This window comes from Rana temporaria, chromosome 9 (genome assembly GCF_905171775.1).
Source record: "Rana temporaria chromosome 9, aRanTem1.1, whole genome shotgun sequence".
In the NCBI taxonomy this organism is placed as follows: Eukaryota; Metazoa; Chordata; class Amphibia; order Anura; family Ranidae; genus Rana; species Rana temporaria.
In genome coordinates, this window is record NC_053497.1 from 103606569 (window position 1) to 103621388 (window position 14820).

Below are 14820 nucleotides of genomic sequence, written 5' to 3' on the forward strand. Positions count from 1 at the left end.
AGAGCCTCTCTTTCATGTTCCCAGTGCAGTATGAAGGAACTAATGGTGGAATCTGATTGGCTGCTATAGAAAACAAGAAGTTTTCCTTCAGACAAGTTTATGCATGCCAATAGACAGCCAGACAGAAGGAATACTCCTCATTTTGATCATCACATAAGATCAGTGGTCTCCAAACTCCAGCCCTTTGCTTGCCTTTATCCAGCCCTTGGGACACCATTTCTCACACAGACACCAAAAATATGGTACTATTCCTCCCAATGACACCGATGATAAGACACTATTTTTTCCATTAACACCAAAGATGGGACACAACTCGTGGGCACCATTAATAGCGCTCTTTTTCAACTACTACTGCAGTGTTAATACTACCTGATCAAGGACGGGCAGCTACCTCCTGTCATTATACTCAGGAAGATATATGGCCAGCAACCTCAGGGATTAAGTAAAATTATGTTATGTTTGCTGCCTCACTACCATATCATTAAACTATTCACTAAAAACTCAACTTGTTCAGCCTAATTTCACCCACCAAAGGGTTCATTTTAGGTTACTCTAAAACGTGCAGCTAAAGGTGAAGATGTTTCTCATCAAGTCTATGTGTGGTGCGGCTTAACCCACTGTAAACAAACTACACAGTATTTTGTATATCAGACCTTTTGCTAGTAACATAAGTCAGCCAAACTCCCTACAGCCAGAAAATGTTCTGCAGCTATAACTGAGATTAGAATTGGAAAATGGACCTGAAAAGCAAAATTGCACTGGACCTCACTGCTCTAAACCACTTAAGCCCCGGACCATATTGCTGGTCAAAGACCAGGCCACTTTTTGCGATTCGGGACTGCGTCGCTTTAACTGACAATTGCGCGGTCGTACGACGTGGCTCCCAAACAAAATTGGTGTCCTTTTTTTCCCACAAATAGAGCTTTCTTTTGGTGGTATTTGATCACCTCTGTGTTTTTTATTTTGTGCGCTATAAACAAAAATAGAGCGACAATTTTGAAAAAAAATAATATTTTTTACTTTTTGCTATAATATCCCCCAAAAATATATATATATATAAAAAAAAATTCCTGGCATTTTCCTCAGTTTAGGCCAATACGTATTCTACATATTTTTCGTAAAAAAAAAATCGAAATAAGCGTTTATTGATTGGTTTGTGCAAAAGTTATAGCGTTTACAAAATAGGGGATAGTTTTATGGCATTTTCATTAATATATATTTTTTTACTAGTAAAGGCGGCGATCAGCGATTTTAATTGGTACTGCGACATTATGGCGGACACTTCAGACACTTTTGACACATTTTTGGGACCATTGTCATTTTTATAGCGATCAGTGCTATAAAAATGCATTGATTCTTATAAAAATGCCACTGGCAGGGAAGGGGTTAACACTAGGGGGCGAGGAAGGGGTTAAGTATGTTCCCTGGGTGTGTTCTAACTGAAGGGGGGGGTGGACTGACTTGGGGAAATGACTGATCGCTGTTCATACATTGTATGAACAGAAAATCAGGCATTTCTCCCCCTGACAGGACCTGGAGCTGTGTGTTTACACACACAGCTCCCGATTCTCACTCTGTAACGAGCGATCGCGGGTGCCCGGTGGTGATCGTGCCCGCCGGGCACGCGTGTCGGCATCAGGGGTGAGCGGGGGGCGCTCGCCCCTATTGGCTGCTCGGTGAGATGACGTATAGCTACGTGATCTCGCCCAGCAGAGCCGACCTGCCGCCGTATAATGGCGGCGGCTGGTTGGCAAGCAGTTAAATGCCGGTCTGTGTTGCTTCAGAAACCAATCAGATTCACACATACACTGAATATTTAAATCTGTTTCTATTTCACTCAGATCGATGAGGTACACAATGGGGTTGATTTATTAAAACTGGAGAGTGCAAACTAGGGTGCAGCTGTGCATGGTAGCCAATCAACTTCTAGCTTCAGCTTGTTCAATTTAGGTGGTTGTAAACCCTTTATAATAAGGCTTACCTGTAGGTACCATTAATTGCACAGTTTAGGAGATAATCACTGTATATGCATGTGCCGACGTCATCGGCACATGCACACTGAAGAAATGGCTCATACGTGTCGTTTCTTCAGCTGCTGTGCCATGACTGGCAGCTCCCGTGACGTCATTTCGGCTCCGGTCAATCACAGTGTCAGAGCCCGTGAACCGGGAAGTAACATTCCGGAAACATGTCGCCCATCACAGTGGTGTACGGGGACCGCTGCAACATCATCAATCTAAGGTAAGCATTTCATAATGAGCTAGTATGTGATGCATACTAGCTCATTATGCCTTTGTATTGCAGGTTGTTTTGTTTTTTTTGCCGAGTTTACAACCACTTTGACAAAAAAACCTGGAAGCCGATTGCTTTCCATTTAGAGCTGCACCAGATTTTGCATTCTCCAGTTTTAGTAAATCAATTCCAATGTCTGAAAGAAAAAAAACTGTGGCCCAGATTCTCGTAGATTGGCGTAAAAATGGGCGGGCGTAACGTATCTGATTTACGTTACGCCGCCGCAAGTTTTTCATGCAAGTGCTTTATTCACAAAGCACTTGCGTTTAAAGTTGCGGCGGCGTAACGTAAATCACCCGGCGGAATTCAATTTAAATGAATCTCGTCCCCGCGCTGAACGAACTGCGCATGCGCCGTCTCTAAAATATCCCGGCGTGCATTGCTCTAAATGACGTCGCAAGGACGTCATTGGTTTTGACGTGGACGTAAATTACATCCAGCACCATTCACGGACGACTTACGCAAACAACGTAAATTTATAAATTTTGACGCGGGAACGACGGCCATACTTAACATTGGTTGCGCCTCATATAGCAGGGGCAACTTTACGCCGGGAAAAGCCTAACGTAAACGTTGTAACTTTACTGCGTCGGCCTCGCGTACGTTCGGGAATTCGCGTATCTAGCTAATTTGCATACTCGACGGGGAAATCGACGTAAGCGCCACCTAGCGGGCAAAAAAAAAATTGCAGTTAAGATCCGACGGCGTAAGAGACTTACGCCTGTCGGATCTAATGGATATCTATGCGTAACTGATTCTAAGAATCACTCGCATAGATACGACGGCTCAGATTAGGACTTACGACGGCGTACGTGGCGCTGCGCCGTCGTAAGCCCTTTGAGAATCTGGGCCTTTCTCTTTTTCTACCATGCACGATTGGAGGTATTATTTGTCTTCAGGCTGTTTACAAAACAGAGATAGTTATCTAAGGGTAACATAGACAGTTCTTCTTTCAGGTGGTTGAATGTTTAGAAAGATCAGTATTTGAAGAACTGTAAAATGTAAACAGAGAAGGAGAGTTTATGGAATGCCCTGGACAGATAAAAAGCATCTCTCAGAAAGCAGGCGTGTCTAAGCCTGGCATTCCCAATCTGCCAGCTTTAAGCAGCGTGTAAATTTAAATAGATTTTTAGAGTTTCCCCACATGCTGAGCAGAATTAGGGATAAAAGTGGTAATTACAGAGACAGGCCTAACGCCTCTGTATTCCCTGCTTTCTACTAATTAAATTGCTAAATACAATGTAGCTGGCGGTTAACATTCCACTGCTATCGTTCTTTTGATCAGTATAATTACATTTTATTAGGAAAGGTGGTGACTTCCTGGTGAAGGTGCCTGCGCTGGTCTCAACTAGGTCTGAATTATGGTTTTACCTGTCATAGTCCTGGCTGGGGTTATGTAAGTGGGCAAAGTATACCAACCCATCAGAATCCTTCTCCAAATGTCCTGACTGTTGAGCGGAGATGAAAGGAAAAATGTAATTGACTGATCAGTGCCCACAATCATTCTATGCCTTTTTAGTCCTTACAAAAATGATTTGTGAACTATGTTAAACTATGTAAAATATACATTGTCTATGAAGAGTTTCATTTATCCAAATCATGTTATAGCTTGTAACAGTCACCTTCAAGTGGACTTGCTTTGTAACGTTGAAAACATTGTAAAGTCATTTTGAGATTCATCGAAGTGTAGTCCACCTTAAAGTGTTACTAAACTCACAACAGTAAAATCAGTCTGTATATGCAGCATAGCATGCTTGTTATACTCACTGTGGAACTTAAGGGGTTAATCCTCTGCATTGTGTAAAAAGGCTGTTTTATCCTGTATGCACAGATCCTCCCCTCCTGCACTGCCTATATGGGGAAGGCCAGCTAACACAGGGAGGGTAGCCAACCAGCACATGCTCAGTGTCTTTTATGCTGGAGAGAACATTTACTTGTTCTCAGAGCTAGCCAGGTCACATGATATTGGCATCACACATGTGGACGTGTATACAGGCTGCAGTGGAAATCTCCTCCTACCTAAACTCTCATTACTAGAGAAACTGTGCAGTTTATCACTGACCGTGGTATACAAATCAGCCAAAAAGGTATATAGTGGAAATATTTTGTAAAAAGATGATGTATAAGCTTTGGGCACTATGGGGGGGGGGGCTTAGATGAACTATTTTCATATTACTGGGTTTAGTAACACTTTAACCGTTTGCCGACCAGCTCATGCCAACATACGTCAGCAGAAAGTTACTCCTGGGCTAACTACGTCAGTCCGCAAAAGAAGGATAGTGGGCACGGGCGCCCGCTACGGGAGTGTGCCTGTGGGTCCCGCGGACTCTATGTCCGCCAGCGGCCGCGATCATGGCGAGGAGAGGCAGAACGGGGAACTGCCTATGTAAACATGGCATTTCCCTGTTCTGCCTAGTAACATGAGAGATCTTCTGTTCCCTGTCATCGGGAACATTGATCTCATGCCAGTGGTAGCCCGTCCCCCTACAGTTAGAACAGGCTGAGGGAACACACTTAACCCCTTGATCCCCCCTAGTGTTTAGCCCTTTCCCTGCCAGCGACATTTATACAGTAATCAGTGGCTATTTTTTAGCACCGATTGCTGTATAGGTTTTTATTGGTCCCAAAATAGTGTCTAAAGTGTCTGATCTGTCCGCCGCAATGTCGCAGTCCCGATAAAAATCACAGATTACCGACATTACTAATAATAAAAAAATGTTTATAATGAAAATGCCATAAAACTATCACCTATTTTGTAGAAGCTATAACTTTTGTGCAAAAAATAAAAACTGCAGAGGTGATCAATTACCACCAAAAGAAAGCTCTATTTGTGGGGAAAAAAGGACGTCAATTTTGTTTGGGTACAATGTCACACGACCGCGTAATTTTCAGTTAAAGCAACGCAGTGCCAAATTGTAAAAAGTGCTCTGGTCAGGAAGCGGGTAAAATCTTTGGGTGCTCCAAAACCTGAGAAACCTGTTTACTATGGGAGCACTTGGCAGAAAGGAGGAGCCAGGAGCACCAGCAAAAGACCAGAGAAGAGGAGGATCGGGGCTGCTCTGTGCAAAACCACTGCACAGAGCAGATAAGTAAGACATGTTGTTTATTGTTTTTTTTTTTTTTAAGCCAAGCCTTTATTATTACTTTATTACTTTTATTTACTAGTTTTAATAAGCATCTGGAACAAGCATTTATATTTATAAAGCCAATAAATATATATGTATAAATATAAATCTGTTACTTTTATCTAATGATCATGGCATCATTAGATTTATGTTAAAGCAGATTTTGAGTGTCTTAGAACATGACAGTAGGTATACAGTAGGTAAAAGGCTTGTGAAACCACCCTATTCTATTTCCATAATCTTCTACCTTCATGTTCTTGGACAATCAACATTTGCTATGACACATTACATGCAACCATGCTGATTGGATAAGAGGATTGAGTGTGGTTGTAAATGCTATGGTATGCAAGTCTAGTTGAATGTGACAAACTACTGCTAGCAAAAATGTACAAAACTTTTTTTTTTTTTGCGCAAAGGGAAAAAAACTCTTGTTGGTAGATATTTTACACATTACAGAGAATCCAGCTGGTGAACAGAGAAGTTATGAGAGAAAGATAGCTGAGGGGGAGGAGGGAGATCTTGTCCACTTTAACTGGAGCATATCAGTTTTGTGTGGACTGTCTATAAATCACTGATATATAATGTTGGAGAACAGTAGGGTGATGTTATGTCTGGGAGACTTTGGGTGATACCCATAACCTGCCTGGTCAGGAATTCATCCCTTATCTTCTTACCCAGATAAGTCGTTCTCTATTACCATCTTTTGGAGACCTACAGAGATATTGTTGCTGGCATTTGGCGTGGAGGCAGAGTGATCGCTTGTGACAGAGCTCTGTATGCTGGTTGGATTGCTGAGTGCTGTATTCACATCACGCAGGATACGAGGAAGAGGACCAAGCTTGGTTACTGTGGCCTGCCAGGGAATAAGATGAATATAATCAAGAGATATTTATATTACAAAAAATACTATATCACAGCAACATAGCTAAAGGACATCTATATAGCATGTAAAATTTAAATGTATATATTTTTTTCGCAACTAAATATGGTATATTCTCTAGTGAAGAACGGGTCAGTCTTACCCCTGGGCAACCCTCAAAAGCCGCTTCAAAGCACCCTCTTTAGAACTTTTTTGGTACACCCAACTTCAGCACAGATCATATTGCTGCTCCCAGACAAAGACCCACTCACCTCACTGGCGGCCTTTAAAAAAACTTGTTAGCTACACTCCCTAGCATCCAAACTTATTTCCTTGGTCTATTCCCAAATCAACAGACTGCCCTCTCCCTCCACACATGCTTATGTTGCCAGAGAAGAGGAGGATTTGAAGGGCAAAAAATTTGAAAAAGACTGTCGGGAAGCGTGGTCCACTATCGCGTCCTGCTCTACTAACGTTACTACATCGGAGTCAGCTTACAAAGTACTTAACAGACGGTATCTTGTACCTTCAACATTTGTTTCCTGGACATTCGGGCCTATGCTTCAGAGGATGCCAGGCCACTGGCGATGTCATCCATATATGGTTTACCTTCCCAATGCTAAACCGCTTCTGGTCTAAAGTTTTACCCCTCTTCATACGTTATTTGTGATCTGCCTTTCTAAAGATCCCTGGCTAGCAATATTGCATTTTAGGCTTCTTTCTAAAATGACCATAGCCATTTCCAGTGCTCTTTACTACTATACCAAGCATAGGTAGGGACCGTGAGACACCCTCAGTCACCTGTCCTCTATCTACTCATCAGTATTTTTTATGCCTCTATTGAGGAGACTTTAAAAGTTTAGTTAGGACAGCAGAATGCAGAGAGCCGTGGCGAGGCCTGCAGCTTAACCATGTATTTGCAAATGCGTGCAACCAATCCTCTGCTTTTAACATACACAAGTTAGACAGTTGAATTTGGCCTGCTGTTTGGGTGGTAAGTGTGAGCCTGGTTATCACGTATACAACTTTATTTATACTTACTGTTTGCTTAAAAACGCATCTCATTCAAAGTCCCAAAAACTCCCCTCTCTTATAGCCAGGACACGGAAAAAACAATTAACCCACTTCTCTGAAGTAGCGCTATACAAGTCATTAATTCATTCATTCATTCATAACTTTTCATGAACAAACAGTTATCTAGCATCCTCACTAACAACCATACCAAATTTCACAAAATCTGGGACCCCTGGATGGCATACTGCCATCCAAATATGGCCGACTAATCCAGGCCGCATTGATACAGCCATTTATAATATATGATACTTCCCCCCCCCCCCCCCCACACACACACTCTTTCCCACAGCTCTCTACATCTCCTTTTCTTTTTCACTTCTTCCCTCTACTCCCCCCTCATTATCCTTCCACTCCATCCTCTCCACTCTTACTCCTTTTTTTCCCTCCTTTTCTTTTCTTCCCTTTTTGTTCATTTCTCCTAGCCATTTCTGACTCCATCTTCTAGTCCCATATATCCTTAACTTTGACTGGTCCTACCTGTCAAGCACCAGATTGATGACTTTATATGTTTGAGAATGTTTTGAAATGATGACAGGACACTGTTAATGATGGATATTGTGTCATTCACTGTACTCAGGTGTCATGTACGGCCACATATGTCTAATGTACTGTCCTTAAACCTTGAAAAATTCAATAAACACATTGAAAAAAATATTTCTGTTTATGGATTGTGTCTCTTGTTTATTATATTTTTAAATATGAATTTACCACCATCTATATTTTTAAGAATGCTCCAAAAGTCTTCCTAAATAGGGTTCTGGTATAGCTTATTATCGTATATGGATTACATGTACTATAATTTAAAGGGGTTGTAAAGGAAAATTATTTGTTCCCTAAATAGCTTCCTTTACCTTCACTTACCTCATCCTTCGATTTTGCTTTAAATGTCCTTATTTCTTCTGAGAAATGCTCACTTCCTGTTTTTCTGTCTGTAACTACACACCGTAATGTGAGGCTTTCTCCCTGGTGTGGAAAAAGCTTCTTGAGGGGGGAGGGGGCGAGCAGGCAAGTCAGCACACTCTCTACTTTGCAGATAGAGAAAGGAGCTGTGTGTTAGTGGGCTTCCTGACACTCCTGCTTGCCCCCTCCCCCCTCAAGAGGCTTTCTCCACACCAGGAAGAAAGCCTTGCATTACTGTGTGTAGTTACAGACAGAAGAACAGGAAGTGAGTATTTCTCAGAAGAAACAAGGACATTTAAAAGCAAAATCGATGGATCAAGTAAGTGAAGGAGGACTGCACCAAGGTAAAGGAAGCTATTTAGGGAAAACATTTTTTACCTTTACAAACCCTTTTAATAGTGACATGTGTGGGTGCTACAGTTGGACTCCAAGCTATGGGGTCAGAGAATGTCCTAGCTCTTCCAGGATCGAGGAGCTGTGAGAATGTGATCCCAGGGGAAGCCAAGGTCATCACCGGAGGTGAAGGTGCCAACCCTGCCATGCCTATGGCTCATGTTTTGCTGAACCAGGAATCTGGAAGCCAAGTGAAAGATGTGGGCAGGGCGGATCCCATGAATGTAGGAGGCCGAGTGGGTAGCCTGCAGCTGGTTACCGCAGGTAACAATGCTTCAATCGGACTCAGAGATACAAGATCCACGGATGTCCTAGCTCTTCCAGGATCAAGGAGCCATGAGGATGTGGTCCCAAAGAAAGCCAAAGTTATTACAGGGGTTGGAGGAGTCATCCCTGTATTACATACAGCTTTTGTGACTTTACTGACTGGGGACAGTTGGTAGCCTGCTATGAGCTAAATTCAGCCCCCCTGGAACTTGCATCTACACCTGAAGCCCCGGATTCACATAAAGTACTGCTTGGGTGACTCAATGCAAGTTGGGAACACTGGGGAGGGTCAGGAGGTTAGTGACTGTGTGCCAGGTCCTGGCCCTAATGGGTTTCTGGAGCCAGGGCCCAGAGCGCAACCTAAAGTCACAATGAACTCTGAAATTGATAATGTTTTGCAGTGGCGGCCCGTCCATAGGGGGCGCCCGGGCGCCGCCCCCCCCCCCCCTCCTGTAGGCACAAAAAATTTTTTTTTTCAATGGCCCCTCTAAGAAACAAAAAAAATTTCCTTTACTAAAATAAAATAGGATTGAGCGCCGGCCACCATTGCCCTATGAAGCGCCACGTCAATGCAATCTTTAGATTGCAGACATGGCGCTTCATTTGCGGGCTTTTATCCCACCTTTTGGGCGCATTGCAAAGCGCTGAATAGCTTCCTATGGGCGCCGGGACCATTACTAATAGTACTAATGTTACTTCCGGCCGGGATTCGAAAACCGGAAGTGACGTCACGCGGCAGGCATCTCAGTTCCTTACACTGCCCGAGCGGAGCTGCAGTTCAGAGGTAAGCCGATGGATGCCTCGTTTCATTGAATGATTGCATGGATTGGTATTCAGATCGCCCCCCCCCCCGCCCCAAAGTCATCAGCGGTGCACTGCCTGATCCCCACCCATCCACCTCGGAGCCTGTTATTGTAGTTAGACTGCTGGAGAACTACAAGTCCCAGCAGGTTATACATACAATAAGGCTCTGAGGTGGATGGGTGTCCGGACATCCATCCACCTCAGAGCCTTATATTATAACCTGCTGGGACTTGTAGTTCCCCATCTTCTCCTGGGCTCAGGTGCATGCCATCCACACCCATCCACCTCAGAGCCTTATTGTATGTATAACCTTCTGGGACTTGTAGTTCTCCATCTTCTTCTGGGGCTCAGGTGCATGCAATCCACCATCTATGGAACTACAAGTCCCAGCAGTGAGAAAAACTGGACAAAGATGGTGGATTTCATGCACCTGAGCCCCAGGAGACGATGGAGAACTACAAGTTCCAGCAGGTTATAATATAAGGCTCCGAGGTGGATGGGTGTCTGGACATACATCCACCTCGGAGCCTTATAATATAACCTGCTGGGACTTGTAGTTCCCCCATCTTCTCTTGGGGCTCAGGTGCATGCAATCCACCTTCTATGGGACTACAAGTCCCAGCACTGAGAGAAAAACTGGACAAAGATGGTGGCTAGCATGCACCTGATCCCCAGGAAACAATGGAGAACTATGAGGATGAGTGGTCATGCCTTTTTTTTAATGCTGGAACTTGTAGTAGTGTTGTATTGTAAGAAAAAGAAGAGGCTGGAGCCTGGAGGAGTGTGTCTGTCTGCCCTGCCACCCTGTGTTAGTCTGGGGGGGGGGGTTGATTGCTGTGTCCATCACCCCCCTGCCATGTGTATAGTGTAGCACTGTAGCTGACCTGATTGGGGGGGGGGGGGGGTTGCAGAATGCAGATACGTGCTATTTACAGGGTGCTGATATGTGCTATTTACAGGTTGCAGAATGCAGATCTGTGCTATTTACAGGTTGCAGAATGCAGATCTGTGCTATTTACAGGTTGCAGAATGCAGATCTGTGCTATTTACAGGGTGCACAATGCAGATACGTGCTATTTACAGGTTGCAGAATGCAGATCTGTGCTATTTACAGGGTGCAGAATGCAGATCTGTGCTATTTACAGGGTGCAGAATGCAGATCTGTGCTATTTACAGGGTGCAGAATGCAGATACGTGCTATTTACAGGTTGCAGAATGCAGATCTGTGCTATTTAGAGGGTGCAGAATGCAGATCTGTGCTATTTAGAGGGTGCAGAATGCAGATCTGTGCTATTTTTCAGGGTGCAGAATGCAGATCTGTGCTATTTACAGGGTGCAGAATGCAGATCTGTGCTATTTACAGGGTGCAGAATGCAGATACGTGCTATTTACAGGGTGCTGATATGTGCTATTTACAGGTTGCAGAATGCAGATCTGTGCTATTTACAGGTTGCAGAATGCAGATCTGTGCTATTTACAGGGTGCAGAATGCAGATCTGTGCTATTTACAGGGTGCAGAATGCAGATACGTGCTATTTACAGGTGGGAACCCCTCATTTCTAACAGTGTGATTTTTCAGTTTGTTTGCGCCGATCTGTAAGGCTGCGCTATATACTATGATGCTTGGGCTATATACTCTGTCCTGTGATGCTTGGGATATATACTCTGTCCTGTGATGCTTGGGATATATACTCTGTCCTGTGATGCTTGGGCTATATACTCTGTCCTGTGATGCTGAGCTGTATACTTCTGAAACTATGAGTGAAAGCAAGTGGAATACAGGGGACGGAGTAGGTGGATTATATAAGGGGTGTGGCTTACGAGAAGTGGGAGGGGCCAACGTGGAGGGGCGGGGTCTTGCGCCCCCCCCCCATCCTAAAACTTCACCAGCCGCCACTGATGTTTTGTGTGATGTAAAATGTCATGATATGTGCCCTGCAGACGTTCCCTCTGCTGCAGTGGTGACTATTGGGGCCCACAGGTCTGCCCTGAACTGGTCACTGCCCACTGCTACAGAGGAACTGTCTGTGGAAGGGCCCGATTCAACTGGGTCAACTTGTGAACTTGGCCAAGCAGGCCTGAGGTCCCCTCACACTGTTGTCTTCCTGGCATCTGTAGCAGATCACTCTGAGTCCCCTGAGGCTGTTAAAATTGACATCAGCCTTCAGGAGTTCAGGGGTCTAGCTGACGGACCGCCAGCTAGGGATGCTGAGATGAGGGTGTCCTGGGAACAGGATTGTGGTACTGTAACTGTTTGTGAAGAAAGGGGATGCTCTGAAGTACCTGGTGATAAGGCAAATTGTGTTTCAGTAGCTCCTAGTAAGGACATATGCTTGAATGTGACTGCGGCCTGCAGTACATAGGGAGGACCTCTAGACCCCTTCATGTCCGCCTGGCCGAGCATGTTAATAACATTAAGCAAGGAAAAACCATGCATAATGTATCACGTCACTTTAAAGAATTCCATCACAAAAACCCGAAGGGTCTACGTTTTTGGGGGATAGAGAAAGTTAACCGTCATTGGAGGGGGGGTAACTTTATCCGGCAATTAAGTAAAAAGGAATCGTATTGGATCCATGAGACACGTGTTTTAATTCCAGACGGCCTTAACGTTGATTTTGATATTAATTGTTTTATTTCTGACCGATGATTTTATCAAGTAATTTTTATGTATATATATTTTTATATATATATATTTGTATATGTTGTTATTTTTATATATACAGAGATTTTTATCTTATTTAATGTAATTTAATACAGATATTTATATGTTATTATCTGTATATTGATTGTTATTATGTATTTGTGTGTTCATTACAATGATCGCGGTTGACTTCACGTTTTTATATAATCTATTTGATTTATACATATTCCTATGAGGGGTTTCTAAACCTTAGCAGTTTTTTATAATATCCCCCTTTTATATACTTTTATTGTTCCTCTCATGGTGTTTGGATAGTATGGATACCAGGGATCTTCAGTGTGTATATTATCAGTCTGTGTTGATTCACAGCTGTTTGTTTTTCTGCAGCGCTGTGGCATTGTGCTTTGTCCCTCTTGCCGCACTGTAGCAGACGCTGCGCTCCTCTCCATGGTAACTACCATGTGACTCCTGCGCTCCACGTCAGACGCTGCGCCTCTCTCAATGGTATCTACCATGTGATGCCTGCGCTCCACGTCACACTCCCCTCTCCACGCTGATTGGATCATTACTCGTTTTGCATTTGTTTTTGTTCCTGCTGCCTCACCGTAGCTGTATTCAGCGTCGCGGTTGCCACAGCAACGGACGCATATATAATAGGGTGACTGTTTCTTCTCACCTACATCCGCTGAAGAAGTCCCGCCCCAGGGACGTAACGTTCGGTAGGGAGAGCGTGACGTCACCCGCGATCATAGCTACACACACGCTTGTTATTCTTGGCACTGGATTAAGTGCCTTGCTCTGTAAGTGTGTTTTTTATTTATTAAAATTTACTGCTTTGCCTCCACGGAGAAACACTATGTGCTGTTTTTCTTTCATATCTGGATTTGATGCTTGATTGCTGACCTTCCTTTGGAGACCATTTATATCATTGCTGGATTTCCCCTTTTGGAGATACCCTTATGGGAATGCTGTTTATGACCCTATCTAGCAGAGGGTCATATCTGTGAGGTGAGCGGCCATTACTACCATTGGTGGAGGTGTTTCTACTTATTTCCACGCTACAGCACCTGCATGATCTTCTACTCATCACCAGTCACTTTAGAAAAGATTCTACTTGGACTTTCTATTATTGGACTTTTAAGCGCTGCACTATCTATTTTTTATTTACTCTCAGGAATTTTATTAATTGAATCCCAGTGTTCAGCTGCTTGTTTTTTTCACGTGGTTTATTGCGCTGATTATATTTTCTACTTTTGCCTAGTAAGGACAAGCAAGATATGCTTGCAACCTTATGTGAGGCAAAGTCTTCTGTGGTCTGCTCCTCTGCTATCACAGATACCAGTACTCCCATTGTGGATTCTGGGATGTGCATCACAGAAGATGGACCAAAGGATGAGGGGGCAAATCTGATCCAATCTGACTCTACTCCCTTGGCAGTTGTAGCTGACGGCACTGAGTTCTTAGGGGCTGATACATTTGTTGCCAGCCCAGAGGAACTCAGGTATTGTGCTAACAGGTGCTCTGCTGAGGACGGAGTAGGAGTATGTGATGTGGGTCAGGGGACAACCCCTGATGTATTTCAGTCTTGTGTGACTTTCTCCTCTGTCACCGCAGTTGCGAGGACTGCCATTGCGGATTTGTTGTAAAAGTTCCCAATGAGTCAACCTAGATTGCCACCTTTCTGAAGCCTTCAAAAGGGACTTCTAGCCAGAGTGGCTACACAGATCCACAGGGGGCATTCACCAGGCCCCAGCCGGTCTGCAAACTTTGATTTATATCATCAGATCTGAGGAATCTATTTTATGTCTCGCAAAAACGAAAATATTAGCGGCAGAGAAATGAAAATAATTCCTTTTGATGGTACACATGTTGGGCTACACGTACATGTCAATCTGTATTTGTAGCGTGTGTAAAATCCTACAAAAATACACAACTTATCATCCCCATCACCGGGATTTTATAAGCACTCGTTTTGACAGTTTTTCGGACATATTGATCTGCTTTGAAAATGTAACATTACTTTTGAGAACAGCACTTTAAAACACATTGAATATTTTTTCTAAGAGAATTACAATCCCTCTGTAAAACTTTTTTTTCTTTCAAAAGTTTTATACAGCCATCACAGAAATGTATGTATGACAGCTAAAATGTGTAGCTGTCATGGATAAAACGAGATCTATATTTTTAAAAAGAAACTAGGATTGAGTTTTTACGAATTTCACACTGGGAGGGTGTGGGTTTTCATTAAAGTGGATGTAAACCCCATTTTTTTTTTATATGTCACAATGTAGAGAATAAGATTTCCTATAATCTGTGCCCAGTCTTGCCACACAGAGTTAATCCAGCTCTGAGCAATCCTCTTTTATTGTTCAGTGAAAATGAACAGACTTCCAGATAAAAACCTGTCTAAATACTGTAAAAAGTCCTTTCCGTCCCCTTGCTTCGAGTGACATACATTACCT

General features: G+C 43.4%; 1 protein-coding gene across 12 annotated transcripts in view; it reads right to left on the bottom strand.

The window, feature by feature from the left end:
- The window catches only part of LOC120913800 (DAB2 interacting protein), a 628977-nt gene that overhangs the window by 47954 nt on the left and 566203 nt on the right, over positions 1–14820 (bottom strand). For all 12 annotated transcript variants that reach the window (XM_040324026.1, XM_040324033.1, XM_040324025.1 and 9 more), the window contains one exon: positions 6092–6270. In XM_040324026.1, the coding sequence (XP_040179960.1) occupies positions 6092–6270 (179 nt within the window). The remainder of the gene's footprint in view (positions 1–6091; positions 6271–14820) is intronic.